This window comes from Thalassophryne amazonica, chromosome 20 (genome assembly GCF_902500255.1).
Source record: "Thalassophryne amazonica chromosome 20, fThaAma1.1, whole genome shotgun sequence".
In the NCBI taxonomy this organism is placed as follows: Eukaryota; Metazoa; Chordata; class Actinopteri; order Batrachoidiformes; family Batrachoididae; genus Thalassophryne; species Thalassophryne amazonica.
Window position 1 is genome coordinate 49,088,096 of NC_047122.1, and position 20,863 is coordinate 49,108,958.

Consider the following 20,863-nt stretch of genomic DNA (forward strand, 5'->3'; position numbering starts at 1 on the left):
CGTCCCGACGGCGGACCCGTCCGCACGTCTTTCATTAAAAAAATCTCCTTTAACAGATGACGTAAAAACATATGAATGAAATCCATATAGTTTTTGAAAAAAATAAAAGGACCTATACTTTATTGACAGCCCTCGGATTTCACAGCAGCAGCGATACAATCCTGAAATCCGCCCGACAGTTTACACTGGCTCCTCTGTGATGTAGACTACAGACTATAATTTGAGCTTTGACTACATCTCTCTTCTTGTTTTCATGGATATGCATCATATACATCATTAACATGATCTAGCACATTGTTTGATGACATAACCTGCAAAATTTGTACCATGCAATGTGCAAAATCAGCCATATCATGCACATAACTTTAGCGCAAGTTTGACGTCACAGCATGTAAGACGTTACGAGCTCCACAAACTGCATGTTATTACCAAACGACGGAAACTTTCTCAGCGGAAAACAAAGTATTTTCTAACCTCTTGAAATTTCAACCAAAAATATGTCCACTCCAGAATATCCCAGTTGATCACAGACCTCTGCAGACCTAAAGTTTACCAAAATATGCACCAGGTTTCAAACCTTTGAGATTCCAGGATGAATATCCAAGAAAGTAAGAATGAGCTTTGAGTTAACTTTATCACACCCTTTAGAACTTAACCAACTTTTTTTTTGTATTATTAGACAACAAAAAAACAGAATGTACCCAAAAAATAAAAGCTGTCCAAAAAGTCAGATATTCAGGATGGCAGCCAAAATATGGTGAATTATGACTATTAAATTTGTTGCTTGTTGATATTATGCATTTTAGGAACATAATGTAAAATCAGTCATTGGGCGGCCATTTTGGATGCCATTTTGAGAAATTAAATTATGTAGGCACAAATGTTCTTATTGTGCTCTGGAACATTCTTCACATGGACTTTTTTAATGCAAGTCCTTTGTATGAAAGTATTAAAAAAAAAAAGCAAAAAAAAAAAAGAGTGGGGAGAGGTGGCCATTTATGGTGCCATCTTGAATGTTTAGGTTGATGCCAGTTTTGTTTTTTGTTTTTTTTTCAGAAACATCCTGATAGGGTTTTAGGGTCACTTCAGATTTGGTTTTATTTTGGGAGGTTCTAAGCAAGTGGTTTTATCTAGCTCCCCCTACCAACATTTGGTCAACCTGATTCTTGAGGTCATGTAGCATCAAAGTTGTTTCACTCTTCACACAAAAACCAGATTGTTCTTATACATTGTTAACATTAACCATTAACAAATCTGGAATCCATCCTGATACCGGCCACATCAATCATTTATGGGGGTTAAAACATAAATCAAAGTGCCCCCACAGCACCCAGTCAGCACGATGGAGCCGTTTTCTGTCATCTCATGAAGAAGCGATGCGATGGAGGAATAAATTTGCAATGAAAATGTGTAATGAACTGAACTGCTGGGATGAGCAGTGGCAGACGGGATGAGGGAGTGAATGTGAATGTGCAACTGTGTTCTTGGCACCGTGTCATTGTGCATTTGTACCCTTGTTTGTAAGTCATTTACAGTATGTCTTCAAGTTTGAGGACACAAATTCTCAGAGGTTTCCCCGTATGAGCCCCACTTTCAAATATTTACCATGTTGTTGCTAGACAGTTATGGCGGCCCACGCTGGCTGTGACCGCGCGCGTAAACTAACTGACTGCACATATCGTCAGATTTACTTTTTAAATTAAACCTGTTGCTTTCTGCAGGACGACGTTCCCCAGCCAGCGTGAGGACAAATTCCGAGCTTCTGTGTCTCGAATCAGTGAGATCAGCGGCTGTGCAGATAGCGGGTTGATTAAGGTGACCTGAGTGCCGCTGAAACAAAAGGGCGCTGCACCCTTCACGTGTAGTAATTCTTTTGGAAAAGTAAAAGTATATTAACAGATACACACTAAGCTGTAGAGATATGTGTACGAAAGGTCCAGCTGAGGAAGAAAACCGCCGCTGTGACGACGATGTGCAGCATACAAAAATGACAAGTAAGCATGATGTATCTCCAAAATGTTTCTTTACGTAACACAATCTGTTTACCGTAACATGCAACGCTGAGCTCAACCTCAAGTTTTAACAAGGTTTATAATCTACAGTAGCAAGTTTGGTCCTGATCCATGAAGACCTTGTGGCGTTATTGTGAACACGAGGTTCCGTAGACTCTTCTGGGTGCTCACAGTTGGAATCTAAACATGCCTAACTTTGAAATTGTCTGACGGCGTGATGAGGTGAGCTTGTGTACCGCGCTTCCCCTTGTGGACACAGTAAGAATCCAGCACACCCAATATCATGTACATATGAATCCTCGGACACATACATGGACTCATGCAGTTCCTGGACCTGTTCTGCCTTCTGAAACACAAGCAAAAACAGCAGTGTAGTTAAAAAAGTACACATGCTTTGGCCAAACACACGACACACACATAAATTATGGTGTGGGGTTAAAGTATTGGATGGTCTGTGTACCAGGCCAAATAACTGCACATTCGTGCTTCTGTGGACATCATACAAGGGGTGACTGAAACGTTTTGAGCCCGACCAAAAAAAAAAAAAAAAAAAAAACTGAATTCCCTGTCTCATTTCATTGAAATATTGTGTCTGCAACTTTGCACTAGAGGTGGGTGATACCGGGAATTTTGGTATTGATCCGATACCAAGTAAATACAGGCCCAGTATCGCCAATATCGATACCGATATCGATACTTTTTCATATTTAAGCTTCATAGATCCAAAAGACCTAGGATAGAATTTCGCCAAACGTACATGACAACAAAATACTTTATCACAATCAACATTTTTGTTTAAGAAAATATCACTCGACACAACTTAAAACAAAATCTCCTGAGGTAGAGGGCTGACAAACCACAATACAAGGGTGCACTGCTCTGTGTTGTGTAACATAGAGCAGCGATGCTCTTACAGACAGAGAGTAGACTTTGATGAATCTGCGTGCGCAGCAGTCAGTGCGTGCGGAAGAGAAAAAAGCTTGAGTATCAATCTTTTTACATGAGGATCGTTCAGTATCAATACCAGCGTTGGTATCGATATTATCGATATTAGGATCGATCCACCCACCTCTACTTCGCACCCAGTGAGTCAAAACTTCACACATTCTCAAGAGAAATGTTGGTTTCTCAGAATGCAAAAGATGGAAAACCACACCCTACTTTTATCTTTAACTCAAAACTTTTCAAATCACCCCTCGTACATCAGTAGCTGGTTGCATGAACTTATTTTGGTAACATTTCAAAACAATTACATTCACGTTTTTGTCATGTCGCAGTAAACATCCTGGACCTGTATCAGCGAAGCAACTCAAAGTCCTCTCAAAGAGCTCCTAACTTAGCCTAAAATTTCCTGGCAAGGAATCTTAGCCTCAGAGTGAGCCAGCAGGTGTCTGAGAGCAAGTCCGAGCAAGGAGGGGACAGAAACTCCAATCTTTGTGAGGAGGCGGGGCTGACCCTGTTACTAGGTATGACACAGTCATCTAAGAGCTGTGATTGGTTGTCATGGAAAGGGGAAGAGAAATTTAAAAAAAAAAAACTCGCTCCACCATCCTAGTCATGAATGGACAGTGAAATCACCCTATCATATTCACCTTATTCAGGAAGTCAGGGTGGGTGGCTCTAATTTGTCAGCAACTTTGGGTTTGCCGCTGCATCTAATGATTAGCTATGTGGGAACACAGTACGCTAGAAGTGTCCAAACATGACCAGCATTAATTGTTCAGTTTGTGAGTGCTACAACAACTGGAAGAAGAGGAAACTATCACTTTCAGAATGATGTTTTGAACATGGAAAGATCTGAGTGCTGTGGACCAGCATTTAACTTGTTCCCTCCTCCATTGAACAATGAGGATCTCCAGTGCTGGCTAAAGGCGCTGAATTTGAAAAATCCACCCAAGCATCTCTATGCCTGTTCTTTTCAGTTTATGGAGAAAAAACTCACACCACTGCATCCTTACCCAGAGAAATGTACAACGCTTGTACAACGAGAAGACTACAACGCTCCATTGAAGAAGCCACGGCGGATGCTAGTGAGATAAATGGGTAAGCTGTGTTTGTAGCGTTAGCTGCTATCTAATTTACTCATTTTCTGGCGTTTGATACAACCAAACAGTGCATGAAATAACACCATACATATATTAACGTTACGTAATCTTGGCATTACGGTGGTACTACTTGTCGGGTAGTATTTTAACTTGATTGTGCTTTTATACGAGCTCTGCACTGCTGTGCAGCACGAAGCTCGTAGTTCCTCATAGCCAAACCGTCCACACTGAGTGACAACACAAAGTAGTTAAAAATAATCGAGGGACACTTTTTCATGTCATCTTCCCACTTTGTTATGACCTGTGGGCAGTGGTGGGGACAGCTAACTAAAAAGTTAGCTTCAATAACAGCTAACCAGCTAACTGAAAAGTTATCTTTTATAAAGCTAAACCGATAAACCACCCAAAAATTTATTGGAAGCTACAGCTAACCCATAACTTTCAGTATTGCTTCCAAAACACTTGCAACTACTAACAAGCTGATTTTGAGTTTTAACATCACGATCACTTCTGGTAGCATCAAAGGCGACCAGACCCAAACAATGAGTCAGCACTTCTGTCTTTGTGCACCCTGCTGGTAGCTCCTGTTTACTACATATTTTGCAGCAGTAAAGCAATTGAGAGGAGCTAAGCTCAACTCTATACAACACAAGCCATTATTCCTTAACCAAATACAACCATACTGCAGTGAGGCAGAGGTCTTGGAAAATAAAGCAGTTTTGAGTTATGGTTTTGATTTAAAAATCATCAAATTATTCCAGATAGAATAACTCCATTAATGTCAATTGTGTCATTTGTACAAAGTTAAAATATAATACATATCTTTTAATTTTAAATAATGTGCTAATTCTGAAGTTTTGTAACAAACACAGACAGATGCCAAAGGGATTATAGGTACAATGTGCCTCCGCTAACACTGATTGGTTGACTCATTCATTCTATGTAAAAACCAACACGTTAATGTGAGGTGTGTGTGTTGGTGTTTACATATAAATGTCCTTTTGTAAAACATGCCCTTTTTTATTGGTAAAATAAAAGCCATTTGCAAAAAGCCTTAAAGCCAAGTTCTGAACTGATTTGACAACCATGTGATATAACCGGGGTCAAAATGAATAGAACACTGCCATCTATTGGCATCCAGACACTCATACTACTATGAACAGTACTGGCCAGCAGCTAGCAGCGGAGGCCATGAAAACTTGCCAAAACAAAATTCCAGACAGACAGTATCTGCTACGTTTAAGATGCGTGGAATTTAATAAATGCAAACTGAATTTCAGACATCTCATATATATTACTCTGGAACAAAGAGGACAGACAGTGTTTGACATAAGCAGGACTCTAAGGAGCAAACAGGAATCAAATGCAATGATTCCAATTGAAAATAATGGAGAAGCAATCTGAGATTCTTCTGGCATTTTTACATAAAACAAACACAATAACATCTATGAACCCAGAGAATATATTCACGAGAGTTTTAGGCACAATATACAAAGAGTTTAATGCTGTTGTCCATGTGGAGCCTGATCAGAGCATCTCAAATGCATTTCTTCTGTCATGAATGTACTGAGATTACCCATAATGCACCTGGACACAGCATGTCCACACTAAAACCTTCAAAATTAGTGCATTACTTTAAAATTAAAACATATATGATATTTTCATTTTGTAAAACTTCAGACGTGACGTTAATTTAAATAACTTAACTAGTTTAAATTTTAACCATAAGCTAAAACTGTATGCCTCTAGGGTGACTTGGGTGATATTGCCAGCGTATCAGTATGGGGTCAAAAGAAATGAGCTTTTTTCTTTTCAGTGACCAGTTGTCCTTTGTCTGCAGAGGATGGAGCAGTTTTTTTTCTGGAACCAGCTCTCGTTTGTTTGTAGGGGACATAATTGCACATCTACTACAAAACATTTAACAGGTAGGTTCTCAACTGATTTTAGACTTAATATATGTTTGTAATTATTAAGCTTTGTTCACCGCGCCTGCAAAAATATATGTTAGTGGTCTAAAAATTATCGGACCAAAACCTATGAGGAGATAACTAGTCCGATGATGAGTTTCAAAGTTATTTGAAAAGTTAATCCGATAATGAAAACATTAGCTTCGATAATTAGCGGATTAGCAGAACTGCGTCCACCACTGCCAGTGGGTGAGCCAGAGTCGTTCCCTTTGAGCTTTTCAAAAAGGTTTTTGTTTCTATCCATGTAATATCTTCCATTGTTCTATACTGAAAACACCACTCACCGAAAGTCCTAAGACAAAATGAAAATGCCTCTGTTGTAAAAGTGGGCGGGGCTGAATATGGTGAATAAACTGAACTGCATTAAGACGTGTAATCATGAGGATAACTCTTGTGACGATGAAATCTAGCAAAACTGACTGAATTGTTACACAGCTTGAAAACATTTGAACACACTTCATTCACATGCCGCATATATATATATTAAAAGCTTGCGTGTGTGAGTTTATTTAGTACATTCATTGTGAGTAGCACATAATATAATTGTAAATACGTTACAAAAATACATACATGACACAAGAAAGTGAAAACACCAATTTTCCATTGTGGTCCATTTAAAATCAAATTAAAATAGCAATATTAATAAAATAACAATATTAATAATACCGACAATAATAATACAAATAATGATAACATTAACAGTGTGCATATGATAACAATAACCTAAACAATTTCTGAAAACATTAAGACACTAAATCAACAAATAATGATAATAAACAATTTATGAAAACAGTAAGACACTAAATTAACATAAATCAATCACACAGATCAAGCCGGTGTTGTGTTACTGACTCACTGCCATCCTACATACGGAGAATATCACAGCTTCCTCTGTCTTTTCTGCAATAACGTCACTAGGAACTGTTTTAAGCCTTAAGCTGCTTCGTGGATACAGACCCAAGGGTAGACAGCAGGTTTCAGGTGTAAAAAAAAAAAAAACCTTTTGGTGATGCCATGCAGAAGAAAAATGGTTTTGACAATAATAATGATGGAATAGGTAGTACGCTCTGGAAACATATTAGTGCAGCAGATAACAAAAAAATCTTTCAAATGGTGATGCAAGCACCAAATTTGGCACAAATACATCTTAGACATTACTCTTTTGAAAAGGCAGGGAATCCACTTGAATTTACATTAGGCAGCCTGGTAGGGGTCAATTGAAGAATTATACAGCGGTCAAAATTAGAAGATGTTCCAATCATATTGAAAATTATTCCATATTATTTGTCTGATCACAGAGATTCCAAAAAGGTATAGTTTGGACTAACTATGACTGAATGTAATGGAGTTAGGGGTTAAAAAAAGCAAGAATGGTGACAAAGGTCAATTTCAGTTTGTACAGGGGTCAAAAGTTAAAGTTGCTCTAATTTTGGGAAAACGTAATGCAAATTATTGGTTAATAGGGCTTTAAAAGCGAATAGTTGGCATCATGTGTCATGCTTAATTATCATGTTATGGGGTAACATGTCACATGTCATAGAATCCAATGCACGTCAACATTATTTAACCTTTACTTTGGAGAACAAGCACTCAACACAGTCAAAACTATTTCATTTATTAATCCTATTAACTCAACCAATAATTTGCACCACGTTTAACCAAAATGTGGTGCAACTCCGCCATGTACTGTCTGCTGGTCGGTAACGCAGGCTAACAAGTTTGAGAACCCTCATTTTTGGAAAACGGATGATCATACATATTTCTTATTGCAAGAGATGCAAGTGAGAATGAATCCCCATATCCAAAGAAGCTTAAATATGAAGGGAAACAAAATCATAACAGCTCAATCTGCGACCTCACCACTAGATGACACTGTTGTTCTGAGTTTTTCAGATAAGTTCGTGAATGTATTTCTTTATTTTTAGCTGTACTGGTCTTTTGATTGCTCACAGATCTGCAGGATTAAAATTTTTAATCATCTTCCTACATTAGGGCTATTCAACATCCTGAAGACGAATGGTGGAGGCAGCCCAGTCTCATGGGTTTTTTTCGAGGGCCGTCACAAAATGAGTCACATTTTCGTGGCGGCCCTCGAAAAAAAACCATGAGACTGCATTTTTTTTAGATTTGACTATTTCTCCTTCTCCTCACTCTACCCAGAACCATAAGTCTCTCCCTTCCCCTAACCATAACCCCCCCAGGTCACCCTGCATTTCGTGCCGTCAAGACAAGCACCCTATTTTTGTGGCGGTATCACAATTTACTTTTTGTAATGCCACCACACACTGCTGTGAGGCCTTGGATCAAACACTTGAGAAACGTGCCTTTAGTTTACGAGTAGGAGTAAAGACCTGAGACGGCAAGTCACAAATACTCGTGATGAAAACCACTTGTTTAAATTGAACCATTAGCGGTAATGACTCAGTAATTACATTGTTGCATGCCATGTGGGAAAACCCCCTGACGTATAGCTGCACCGTATCCAAACCTGCTCTCACTGTTGGACAAACAGGCTTTTGATGGCTGCACGTGGCTGACGGATGCCTCCAGTACATAGTAGGAAACACAATTAGAGAGAAAATTACAGCCAGCACTTGCAATCACCTCCACATAAATTTATGGCTGACATGTAACGGCGGCACACTTGACTGAACCCACAGTAAATCCAACACAACAAACATCCGCTGTCCTTGAAAACTCTGTTGAGGTCCTGTCTCGGCCTACAAAAACAGCCGTTAAATTCTCCAGGTTTCAGAATTGTGTTACTTTAACCTGATCTGCTGCATCGTTAAAGTGCAACACGGGTCTCTTTGCAAGTTTTATTCCTTTCAGTGCACAGTGCACATCTTGTGCTCATTATTTTTGAATTTTCAAATGTATTATGGAGAGTTTCACGTTTTCTGATGCTTCAAGTTGCCTTTCATGTATCAAGCACAGTCTGAGAATAAATACTCTTGAATTGTTGATTGCAGTGCGTTTCAAGTTTACATTATTTTTTTCACTCCATTAAATTTTGGAGGTGATCCGGATCCTGGATCACATTTCACTCTATATAGACTTTGATGCCCCTCCCTGAGCCTGGTTCTGCTGGAGGTTTTTTCCTGTTAAAAGGGAGTTTTCCCTTCCCACTGTCGCCAAGTGCTTGCTCACAGGGGGTCGTTTTGACCGTTGGGGTTTTTCCGTAATTATTGTATGGCTTTGCCTTACAATATAAAGCGCCTTGGGGCAACTGTTTGTTGTGATTAGAGCTATATAAATAAAATTGATTTGATTTGATGGATTATGTCAAAACTACTTCACAGATTCTCACCAAATTTGCACCACAAACAGACATTAGGCCACACAAGACGCCACTGAACCTTTGAGATGATCCAGATGCGCATTCTGGATCAAGATTTCCTATATAGGCATTGAAGGATTACTTCAAAACTACTTAACGGATTCTCAGAAAATTTGCACCACACATAGATATTAGGGCATGGAAGACTCCACAGAATTTTTGGTGATCCAGACTGCCGGATGTCAGAAATCTCTGATTGCTTTTGTTGATTATGTTCTTGTTCATGATGGCATGAGAGAAGCAGGACAGAGGGTAGAACCAAATTTGAGCAGATCCTCTGTGTCCGCTATAATCAAGAGATTCGGAGAACAGGTAATTTCTATTTTGGTTTTTGTTTTTCCTTCTTCGTTTTGGTCAATGAAAGGTCATTGTATACAGATACTTCAGTACACCACCGTACCAGTATAAAGGACACCGTGTGTGTGTGTGTGTGGGGGGGGGGGGGGGGGTGTCCATCCACTACTGTTTATATAGTACACATGTATGTTTTTGTAAAGGCATGTTCTTTTTGTAGATTGCCACATGAAGGACTCCTGTGTTCAACCAGCAACAAGAGGCTCTCATTGACAGTCATCCAAAATAATACCTTCAAAGTGCAAGAAATACAACGGCGAGTTCTTGAAGACAACACAAACTTTGAAGGAATGAACAGTGTCAGCCTTTCCACCATTGATCGTGTTCTCCAACGCAACAGGGTGCGCATGAAGGAAGTGCACAGGGTACCCCGTGAGCGCAACTTAGAAAAGGTCAAATATCAACGATTTCAGTATGTGCAAGTGTACACTCAAAAAGACACATTCATTACTGATCTACATCAAGTCTCAAGTCATAAAGACCACCAATTGTTTGCAAGCTGACTTGAGACTTGCAGATTGATGACTTGATAGTAGTCTAGTCAAATGTCAAGGAAAAGTTAGTTTCAAAAGCACATTTTTTTCCCCATATCTCAACAATCAAGAAGTCTTGATGGATGCTCTCAAGAAATATTGATCAGAAAAATATTTGACTGATTGGTATGAATGTCTTCATAATGAACTCACACAGAAGTCATATAATGAAGTCATACAGTTAAAAACACCATTACAGATATTTAGCGGTGTGTAGAGCAAACGCGGTAGGCATCAGCCCTCTTGATGCCTTTTGTTGTTTTGTGTAATATCAACTGGCAGTTATCAACATACCAAGAAGTCCTACGCAAGACCCTGAGGCCCACTGGTGCCGGTGCCTATCCCAGGATTTGCTAGTGTGATGTGGATGAGTCTACAACTGCACCTAGTTGGGATGCAAATTCATGGAAGGTTATTTTCCCAGATAAGTGAGCTGAGTGGACTGAGACACTCCAGATGAAGTGTCTTGTTCAAGGACACAGACAGGTAGCCAAACCCAGATCTAGTGTACATTTTGGGAGTCCAACTCCTACCCCACTGATACAGCTGTAACAGTGTTGGGTACAAACAGAATCATGTCTGGATCCACGTGTTCAATGACTTCCTGGACTCGGCCATCAGAAGTGTATCTGCATGTGGTTAAACTGTTGGATTTGTAGAGATGTTCACTTGTCTCAGCAGTGACATTCATGTCTCTGGTTCCTTGGCCTTTGAAGCTGGGGGACACCTGGGAAGAGCTTATGGAGTCACAAGGTCACTGGACAGAGGTGTTTGGACATGATGATACCTTTGCAGGAGATCAAAGGTCTGAGTCTTTACAATTCTGGTGCTTCCTGTCTTACTGTAAGGTTGCGAGACTTGGAAGCTAACCAGTGGCTGACGGGGACAAGTAGATGTCTTTGGTACAGGATCCTTGGGTACTTGAAGAGATGAAGAGGAGGAGTTTCACCTGCATAAATTCTGTGTGTGATTCAGCACGTTGGTGTCTCTGGGCTGAGGAGTCCAACAGGATGTCCACATTGCACCTGGCTGGTGTGGTGAATGTGGCCACGCCACCACATGCTCCCAGAATTGAATTCTGGTCATTCTGGAAAAAACTTCAATATCTGTACAAATACTGCTTCAGTTAGACAGACTGTGTAAATAAACATTTAATTGTATAGAAAAAGAAAACATAACATTCTTACAGAGAAAAGTACAATTTGATTTGTTTCTGAAAAGACTACATGTGACCAGATATTGTGCAGATACCCAGCATCCTTTGCATCTCATTCCAAAACACTCTGAAGTGTCTGAATTTTTTTTTTTTTTTTTTTACTCCCTCGGGTTGTGGTGTTTATATCTTCTTGTTTCCACCCATCAAACATTCGGCGGTGCAGCAGACAGACTGCGGGCCGAGCCGGTTTGTCCTAAGAGTGACCTGTGAGTTAACCGGCTGTCATGGGGAGTGAACGGCGAGCCAGCGAGCAGCTGTGGCCCTGGCGCCACCGCCGTCAGGCCTGTGGCCCTCAGTCTGAGTGTGCGAGACAGTATCGCGTCAGTGTCGCTGGTGCTAAAGAGCCAGTGTGTTGATGTTGAAGATTTTGACAGAGTGGTCGGTGCCGGCGCTGGCGAGCTGCAGCCAGGAGCCCCCCTCGTCCACTTTGCTCCGTCTGTCCGACTCTTGTTTCGTCGCGTCCTTGCTGCCGTTCTCTCGACCTGCGCAGCCCGCCCTGGGCCTCCAGCGGAGTCTCTTCACCGCCAAGGTGTGGCTTTGTCTGCAGAAGGACGGGTGATGAAGGAAAACAAACAAGACGTCTGGTTTGACAGAATGTATTAATAAACCAGCAGCATCCCTCACTCTCAAACACCCGGGCGAGGAGGTGAATAAATTCTACACCGGTGATGAGCCAGAGTGACTCACTGATTCTTAAAATTGTTGAAGGCCTGAGGAGCAGAAGAGACAGCAAACAGATCGCTACCTTCAACTCGCTTCTCTCTGCTGCTCAGCTGAATTTATCCCCGTATCCAAGCACTGTTACATCAACGTGTCCACGGAGTGTTTCATAGATTCAAACAAACAATAAAACACGTTTGTGTTTTCAAGGATACGAGGCATCGGTTTCTCCACAGCAGGTCCAGTCGAGTCCTCCTCCAGAGTCCTTCTCTGGGCTCCACCTGTACAGCCGGATGGTGCCGTGCTCCAGACCCACCGCCAATAAGTAGCTGTCAAATTCACAACATACACACCTCCATCACTTAGAGGATCACTTCACCCACAGAGCTGGCAAGAGATCAGTAAATTTTTAGAACACATGAAAAAGGAAGCTGGTGCGCCCCCTGGTGGAGGCCTCTGGTAACGCCTTGTTCTTAGGCAAGTATCGGTTGTCTGCATGAACATGTGGTTAAAAAAGTACATTTCCAGCCAAGTTGAAAAATCCCAGTGTTCCCCTGAGAAGTGTAGTTTTATGGGAAAATATTCTGGAACAACAGTGTTCTCTGTGCTTTGCTTTCAGGAATAAGTGGTTATGTGTAATTTGGTTATGTGAAACGATTTAGTTGTGATGAAATGTATTTCCTCGTTTCATCTTCACTGGCAGGAACATTTGCTTTTCTTATTGCCTTTGAAACCGCTTTTGTTATTTGAGGTTGTTCCACAGTAAAAAAAAAAAAAAATCTAAGAGAGTTCTAAGAAGTACTAAAATAGTTTGTACTGTGCCATTAAAATTCACAGTGGTGTTTAACCCCCAAGCGACTGAGTGGGGTCATTTACGTGAGGTCATTTTTTCTAATTTTAATCAGAAAAAAGTTTCCTACCATGAATTTGTCGATCTATTTATCCTGCATTTGTTCATAGAATTTTGCAAGGATTGGCCGCTCCGTGTGGCAAGTATAATCCAAACTTGTGCAGGGTCACTTATGACCATGGGAAGATCGATGAGATTTTTGACATTATAGCTTCAGATGGTATTGTAATTTGCCAACTCTAATCATTATATTTTACTATTTGGCAGGGAAACCAACAGACCTAGAATAGCCAGATTTACAGCTGCACAAGCATTGAAACTGATTCTTGATGCCCAGACTGAGGATGAAAATAGCTGGTGGTCACAAAGGATGATTGATAGGTTCATTGAGATTTATGTTCAAGTACTGGCATATTTGTAAGTCACCGGTTCTGCTATAATTATCCTACCATATTAGTCACTAAATAGCTTGGTCACTTGAGGGTAAGTAGGTAACATTAAAAAAAATAAATCCCAGCTGGACAGTAAAGAGAAGAACAGGAACTCTCACCTTTTTCCACAGCAGGACACTGGACAGAAAGCCACTGCGGTGGCTGAATCAGCCACATCCATGACAGACGAAGAGGGTTTGATCTCATGAGGACCCGCAGAGTCCCTGAATGTGCACGGGCCCCAAACTATTACCTGCACGTGCAAACACAAATACATCAAGAAGAAGAGCAAAGAAAAGACAAGATGTATGCTACAAACATCTTTAAAACATCTACAAACAGATACCGTATTTTCTGGAGTATAAGTCGCCCCTTTCCTCGACGGACAGGAGCTCAGTGTGGCGCATGTGCACACCACAGCATGTGCTGTTATTTAAAATAAGGACTGTTACATTCCAGAAATAAGCAAGATGACCACATTTGATGGCGTTTGGACAACAGGAACATCAGCTGGAGAACTGAACAGTGGATTTCTGCAGGAAGCCCTCAGTTTGTGGTGTGTGTCAAGGACTTTTCCAAAAATAAGCAAGACAGACAAACATGCAGTGGACAACATATTGGATGTTATTCTGATGCAGATGAACATTGATTGTTGACCCACAACAGCAGAAACACCAAAATAAAAATGTGCCCTTTTATTTAAGGGTGATTCTTTAACTACGGGCACTATTGGCCTTGTAAATGTAATTTCCACCACATCATTGCCTTACAATATAAAGCGCCTTGGGGCAACTGTTTGTTGTGATTTGGCGCTATATACATGTGCTCTGATGTCACTGTTTATCTCCATAGAAACTACCCAAACAATCTTTCATACAAACTGTTTAGGGACATTACAGTGTTGTGGTGGAAATTACGGCAATAGTGTGGGACAACTACATTTTGTTAAAAAAAAATCACAATAGTTGTATGACATTGAATACCCCAATTATGTTTTGATTATTTTACTGATATTTTATTCAGAGATATTTTAAAACATTAGAAAAAACATTTCTTTACCATTCATTTTTATCATTGAAGATCAAAAGTCTGGGTGTGGGACAAGCACAAAACGGCAATATTTGCATATAATGATGCTGAAAAAAGGTGAAAAAGTCATCATAGACTACTAGAACAAATTTCTCAACACACTTGCATTGTAAAGATAACTATAAAAGTGTGAAATTTCCCCTTTTTTCTGTTTTTCATACAATATGATCAAAGGACATAATAAGTGCCCGCAGTCTAAGAATCACCCTTAAATCAGCTCCTCAATTTGGGAATTTTGTCGTATAGGGGAAGCCGGGGCACAGTGGATCAGAAATGTTGTTTTGTGGCAGCATAAAACATTATGCATAGGTTTAGGTTATTCTATTGTGGCTTTAATACAGCAAGTTATTGTTTATAATTCTGTGTTATTTATTTCTCCCCAAGTGTAAATTACAGGTGTTTAAAATAGATTTTAAAATTTTTGATTCACTGTGCCCCGGACACTAATTCACAGGGCACAGTGAATTAATTTAGAATATAATGGGAAAAAAAAAAACACGATTATAAAGATCTCTTCAACATTATTAAATATATGCTGATGCATATACAACCCCTGGCAAAAAATTTGCAGTCAGTAACGGTTACTTTTTTAGACCAAGCAGAGGGAAAAAAAATATGGACTCACTCAATTCTGAGGAATAAATTATGGAATCACCCTGTAAATTTTCATCCCCAAAACTAACACCTGCATCAAATCAGATCTGGTCGTTAGTCTGCATCTAAAAAGGAGTGATCACACCTTGGAGAGCTGTTGCACCAAGTGGACTGACATAAATCATGGCTCCAACACGAGAGATGTCAATTGAAACAAAGGAGAGGATTATCAAACTCTTAAAAGAGGGTAAATCATCAGGCAATGTTGCAAAAGATGTTGGTTGTTCATAGTCAGCTGTGTCTAAACTCTGGACCAAATACAAACAACATGGGAAGGTTGTTAAAGGCAAACATACTGGTAAACCAAGGAAGACATCAAAGCGTCAAGACAGAAAACTTAAAGCAATATGTCTCAAAAATTGAAAATGCACAACAAACCAAATGAGGAACGAATGGGAGGAAACTGGAGTCAACGTCTGTGACCGAACTGTAAGAAACCGCCTAAAGGAAATGGGATTTACATACAGAAAAGCTAAACGAAAGCCATCATTAACACCTAAACAGAAAAAAACAAGGTTACAATGGGCTAAGGAAAAGCAATCGTGGACTGTGGATGACTGGATGAAAGTCATATTCAGTGATGAATCTCGAATCTGCATTGGGCAAGGTGATGATGCTGGAACTTTTGTTTGGTGCCGTTCCAATGAGATTTATAAAGATGACTGCCTGAAGAGAACATGTAAATTTCCACAGACACTGATGATATGGGGCTGCATGTCAGACAAAGGCACTGGGGAGATGGCTATCATTACATCATCAATAAATGCACAAGTTTACGTTGATATTTTGGACACTTTCTTATCCCATCAATTGAAAGGATGTTTGGGGATGATGAAATCATTTTTCAATATGATAATGCATCTTGCCACAGAGCAAAAACTGTGAAAACATTCCTTGCAAAAAGACACATAGGATCAATGTCATGGCCTGCAAATAGTCCGGATCTTAATCCAATTGAAAATCTTTGGTCAAAGTTGAAGAAAACGGTCCATGACAAGGCTCCAACCTGCAAAGCTGATCTGGCAACAGCAATCAGAGAAAGTTGGAGTCAGATTGATGAAGAGTACTATTTGTCACTCATTAAGTCCATGCCTCAGAGACTGCAAGCTGTTATAAAAGCCAGAGGTGGTGCAACAAAATACTAGTGATGTGTTGGAGCGTTCTTTTGTTTTTCATGATTCCATAATTTTTTCCTCAGATTTGAGTGATTCCATAATTTTTTCCCTCTGCTTGGTCTAAAAAAGTAACCGTTACTGACTGCCACAATTATTTTTCCTGATTTCTTAAAGCCAGAAAGTTGCCATTTGAAATGACTTTAGTTTTGTCTCATGTCTGTGATCTGCTTTTTTTCTACAAAATTAAACAACTGAATGAACATCCTCCGAGGCCAGTGATTCCATATTTTTGCCAGGGGTTGTACAAACTAAGTCCTTTAGAAAGTATTATAAATACAACTGTCATAATTTCTGTTCAAATGTGAAAACAGTTGTTTATATACACAAATTCTAGAAAGAATTCATGGAAAAATAAATGGATAAGCTTCAACAAGTAATATTTGTCATCCACTTGATACTGGGGCTTAGTAAATCACTTTCTAGACTGATTCATTGTGCCCCAATACACTGTGCCCAGGGTGCATGTGACACATGAGTCATGTTATCAAATAGCTGAGTCTGGAGAAGACATAACACATGCTCATCAGTTGGACGGGGTAGTCTTCTAACTAATAACAATTTTTTGGGCCACCTTTCCTCTGTTGTGAGAAATAAATACAAAGACACTGACATCCACAAAATTTACTTTTGATAGGAAAAAACTGACTTCACTTGGCACTTAGTTTTTACCCTTAATGTATCCAAAAACAAAACACCAATTTATAAGGGGGATGTCTTTATGCATAAAAATGTGGCATTACTGCTGCAAATATATGTAGTTTTGCAGCTATAGCTACTGATTCACTGTGGCCCGTTTTCCCCTACCTTTATTTATTGGAGCTTCTTTTTTTTTAGTTTGAGTCTTGGGAAGCACTTTAATAATAATAATAATAATAATAATAATTATTATAACAAAATGCATCATTTTTCTGTATATAAAGTTGCAAGACCTTCTAAACTAATTAAAAAAAGACAAAACTGCAACTTATAATTTGGAAAATACTGTGCCTAAATGTTAGGAAGGACATCAAATTTTTGCATGTACGCAAGTTTTCAAAATTACCAAAATGGCATGAAAATATATTCATTAAATGTGGAGAAGAGAATGCGTATGCATATTTCAGCCTTTGGTTGTGCACACTTTTGTCTTGATTCGCCAATAAATGTTATGCACCCGGCCCCAGGTCTTGAGAGGAACAAACAGACTTGTTTTCCATTTGTAAAGCATTAATAAATAAATAAAAAAAATGCAGTCAGCATTTGAAAATTACCTTCTTGTCCCGGCTGGATGTCACAAAGTATTTGCTGTCAGGGCTCCAGTCACAGGACCAGATGATTCGGCTGTGTATGGCTGTGTCCTTGGCCGTGCGTGCCAGTAGGGAGAACTCGGGCTCTGGATGCAAACGACAGATTCACAAAACGACTTGAAGAAGTCATTCTTACGTCGGCTCCAACGCTCCATATATTTTGTTACTTTCATGCTTCCTTCCACATGAAGAGGACCTGATGGAGACATTTAAGGCTTGATTTTGGTGGCGTGGAATCAGCATATCTCTATGTAGAAACACTCCCTCTCCCTGGTGACAAATAACATAATAACACAAAGAGCGGCAGCAGCAGCCCGTCATTTCACTCACTTTTTGCTTTATGACCTGCGGTTTAATTCCCCTGCTTAAGTCATTTCAGCATCGCATTGGTTTTCCCCAGAGAGCTTGTTTAGACGCTGCTGGCAGACGTCGTCTGCACGTCTGCAGTAACACTGGTCTCAACACGAATACGGATAACACAACCTGCGTGGCCACAGAAGCCGTGCAGAGTTAATCATTATGGATCCAAAACATGAATAGGCTGTGATATTGATTCAGAAGTATAACAGTGAAGCGCCTCCATCCAAATTCACATCTGGGATCACCCTTTTTTCAGCCCGACCACTCAATGGGAGATTAAGGAAAAGAAAAGATGTGCTCAGTGGAGCAACAACAAGCGGAATTCATCAAGAGGAACGGTGCACGACAGGCTTTGCAAATTAAAACGTGGTAAACAAGTGGAGAAGAAGTAAAGGGAGAGAGAACGGAGTCTCCTTGGAATGAAGATTTCAGGGTGTGTGTGACCCAACATAGTCAGAAAAACATGAGGGTGCGAAGAACAGCAGCAGGGAGGAGGAGGAGGAGGGGAGTAAAATGGTAAATAAATGGTAAATGGACTGCATTTATATAGCGCTTTTCCATCTGCATCAGATGCTCAAAGCGCTTTACAATTATGCCTCACATTCACCCCGATGTCAGGGTGCTGCCATACAAGGCGCTCACTACACACCGGGAGCAATAGGGGATTAAAGGCCTTGCCCAAGGGCCCTTAGTAATTTTCTAGTCAGGCGGGGATTTGAACCCATGATCTTCTGGACTCAAGCCCAACACCTTAACCACTAGACCATCACCTCCTCTAATGAGTGACGGAGGAGCTGTGTTTGATCACTTTGTTTAACCTTTGCTGGTCTGACCTGTGAGAATGTTTGGTCCTCGCACTCACTTTGAGCGAATGCAGCCAAGCGACACACGGACACGCCTCCTCCCCGTCTGCACGTCCAGCCTCGCTCTGTGTTGACCGAGTGGCGTCTGAGTGGCATCTTCTGCTGCCAAGAGGATTATCGTCTCCTGCATTATGATGTGAGTCCTAAATGTTGGAATGTTGTGCTCGCTCTGGATGTGGGACCAGGTAGGTCCTCGGAGCGTGTGGGCCCTGACAGATGACCTTCCAGAAACAAATCTGACTTTCCAAAAATAAAAGTCACCATCAGGATAAAGTCCCACTCTGCAGGAAAAGGTCACGTAAAACACATGACAGAATGAGTGATAGAAAGAGTGACAGCGGTCGTGTTTCCGGCCCGTTAGCACTCTCAGAACCTTCACAGCAAACTTCGCTTCCATCATCAACTAATCCACCGAAACATTAGGATATAGATTTTGTGTTTTTTTTTCCTGTATCCTTTTCAACTTCTGCCCATCATGCTGCAGCAAACACATGACGTATTACAGATCTGGCTCAAGTACAGATACCAATTCAAAATGTAGTGTTCAAGGATTTAGGGTTTTTTGACATAAACTAGTTTCTACAAATGGCTCATTTCAAACCATGAACATATTCATGTATTTCAAGTACTTCAGCTACTTCATCCAAATATCTAAGATGGCAATATTTCAAATGTGAAATACAGTCATCTAAAACGCCAAAAACTCCCAAGAATGCAGCAGCTGTTTAGGTTCCATCAGACCTCTTGGATATTGCAGTTGTGCACCCATCATGCTTTGCATCAAAGGTCCTTGTCAGCTGAAGGATTCTTGAGGTTTATTTAAGATATTATACAGAAGGAAATTTTTAGGGTTCTTTTTTGTTAATCCTGCAAACAAACAGCAGTGGCCTATGTGTCTCTATTTTACAAGTACATTACAGTCATTTGGTATCTTAAAAGATGAGTTGAACATGCAATAGTTTTTACTGAAACCTTGCAGACCCACTCACAGACTCACTGAATCAATGACTACGTTAATCCTACGCATGCCCTGCTAACTGCACTGGAACATTATTACATTGTAACAATCAGAAATCTTGCTCAAAGGCCCAATCAACTGTGACATTCAAACATCAATGTCAAAAGTTGAACAATGATTGCAACTGTAATGTGCACTAATGTAGAAATGTGACTGATAAAATTCATAGATCTAAGAAGTGCAGTCTACCAAGTCAAACATCATTACTGACTTACCGTGTGTTTGAAATACACCCACAATATACTACATAATTATACACACCATATTTTAAAAATGGCTTTTAAATTAATCAAATAACCAAGTGATGTACATTAAATTTTTAAATAGTATTTTAAAATACATTTTAATCTCCAAATGATTCAAATACAAAGTACTTCAAAGGCCATAACATAGATGAAATGAACCTCTGTTTCAGGATTTTTACCCGAGGCCATCAAATATGACCATCGGGTATTGCGAAGGCTTTCTGTCCGTCAGTCCATGCTCAGCTTTAGTCCAGTCCTATTACTGCCACAGTCTTCAAACTCATAGAGAACATTCTTGGGACACAGACCTTGCACAAATTCAAAAATTGCTAACCTTGACCTATTTTAAGAGGTATTTAAGAGGTTAAAAAGTCACATTCTTGTTTATTTTGCATTATTATTGCTTATTTGCACATCCACATATTGCACTTTTGCAATACTTTGTTTTTGGCATGGACTCTGGATTGAATATTTGACATTGTATGGGTATTGTTTTTATTGTTTTTCTTATTTTTATTAAGTTTGATTTTAGACTTTTAATTGGGTCTTATTTTCACTGTTAATATTGTTATCTTGTGTACCTTGTCTTTTGTGTGCTCCTGCTGCAACATTAATTTCCCTTTACGGGACAATAAAGAAATTCTGATTCTGATTCTGACATTCTATACCTAATTTTATGGTATAATCTTGTGGACGTTAGCATGGTGACTTCACTTCCTGGTGTCGCTACTAGCTGCTAACTTCATTTCATTGTTGGCTAGGAAT

General features: G+C 39.9%; 1 protein-coding gene across 1 annotated transcript in view; it reads right to left on the bottom strand.

The window, feature by feature from the left end:
- Positions 1 to 11,384: 11,384 nt before the first annotated feature.
- The window catches only part of elp2 (elongator acetyltransferase complex subunit 2), a 65,713-nt gene continuing 56,234 nt past the window's right edge, over positions 11,385 to 20,863 (bottom strand). The window contains exons 19-22 of the mRNA XM_034160795.1: positions 17,577 to 17,698; positions 13,528 to 13,661; positions 12,343 to 12,456; positions 11,385 to 12,008 (exon numbers count right to left, since the gene is read on the bottom strand). Coding sequence (XP_034016686.1) covers positions 11,804 to 12,008; positions 12,343 to 12,456; positions 13,528 to 13,661; positions 17,577 to 17,698 — 575 coding nt within the window. The 3' untranslated portion in view covers positions 11,385 to 11,803. The remainder of the gene's footprint in view (positions 12,009 to 12,342; positions 12,457 to 13,527; positions 13,662 to 17,576; positions 17,699 to 20,863) is intronic.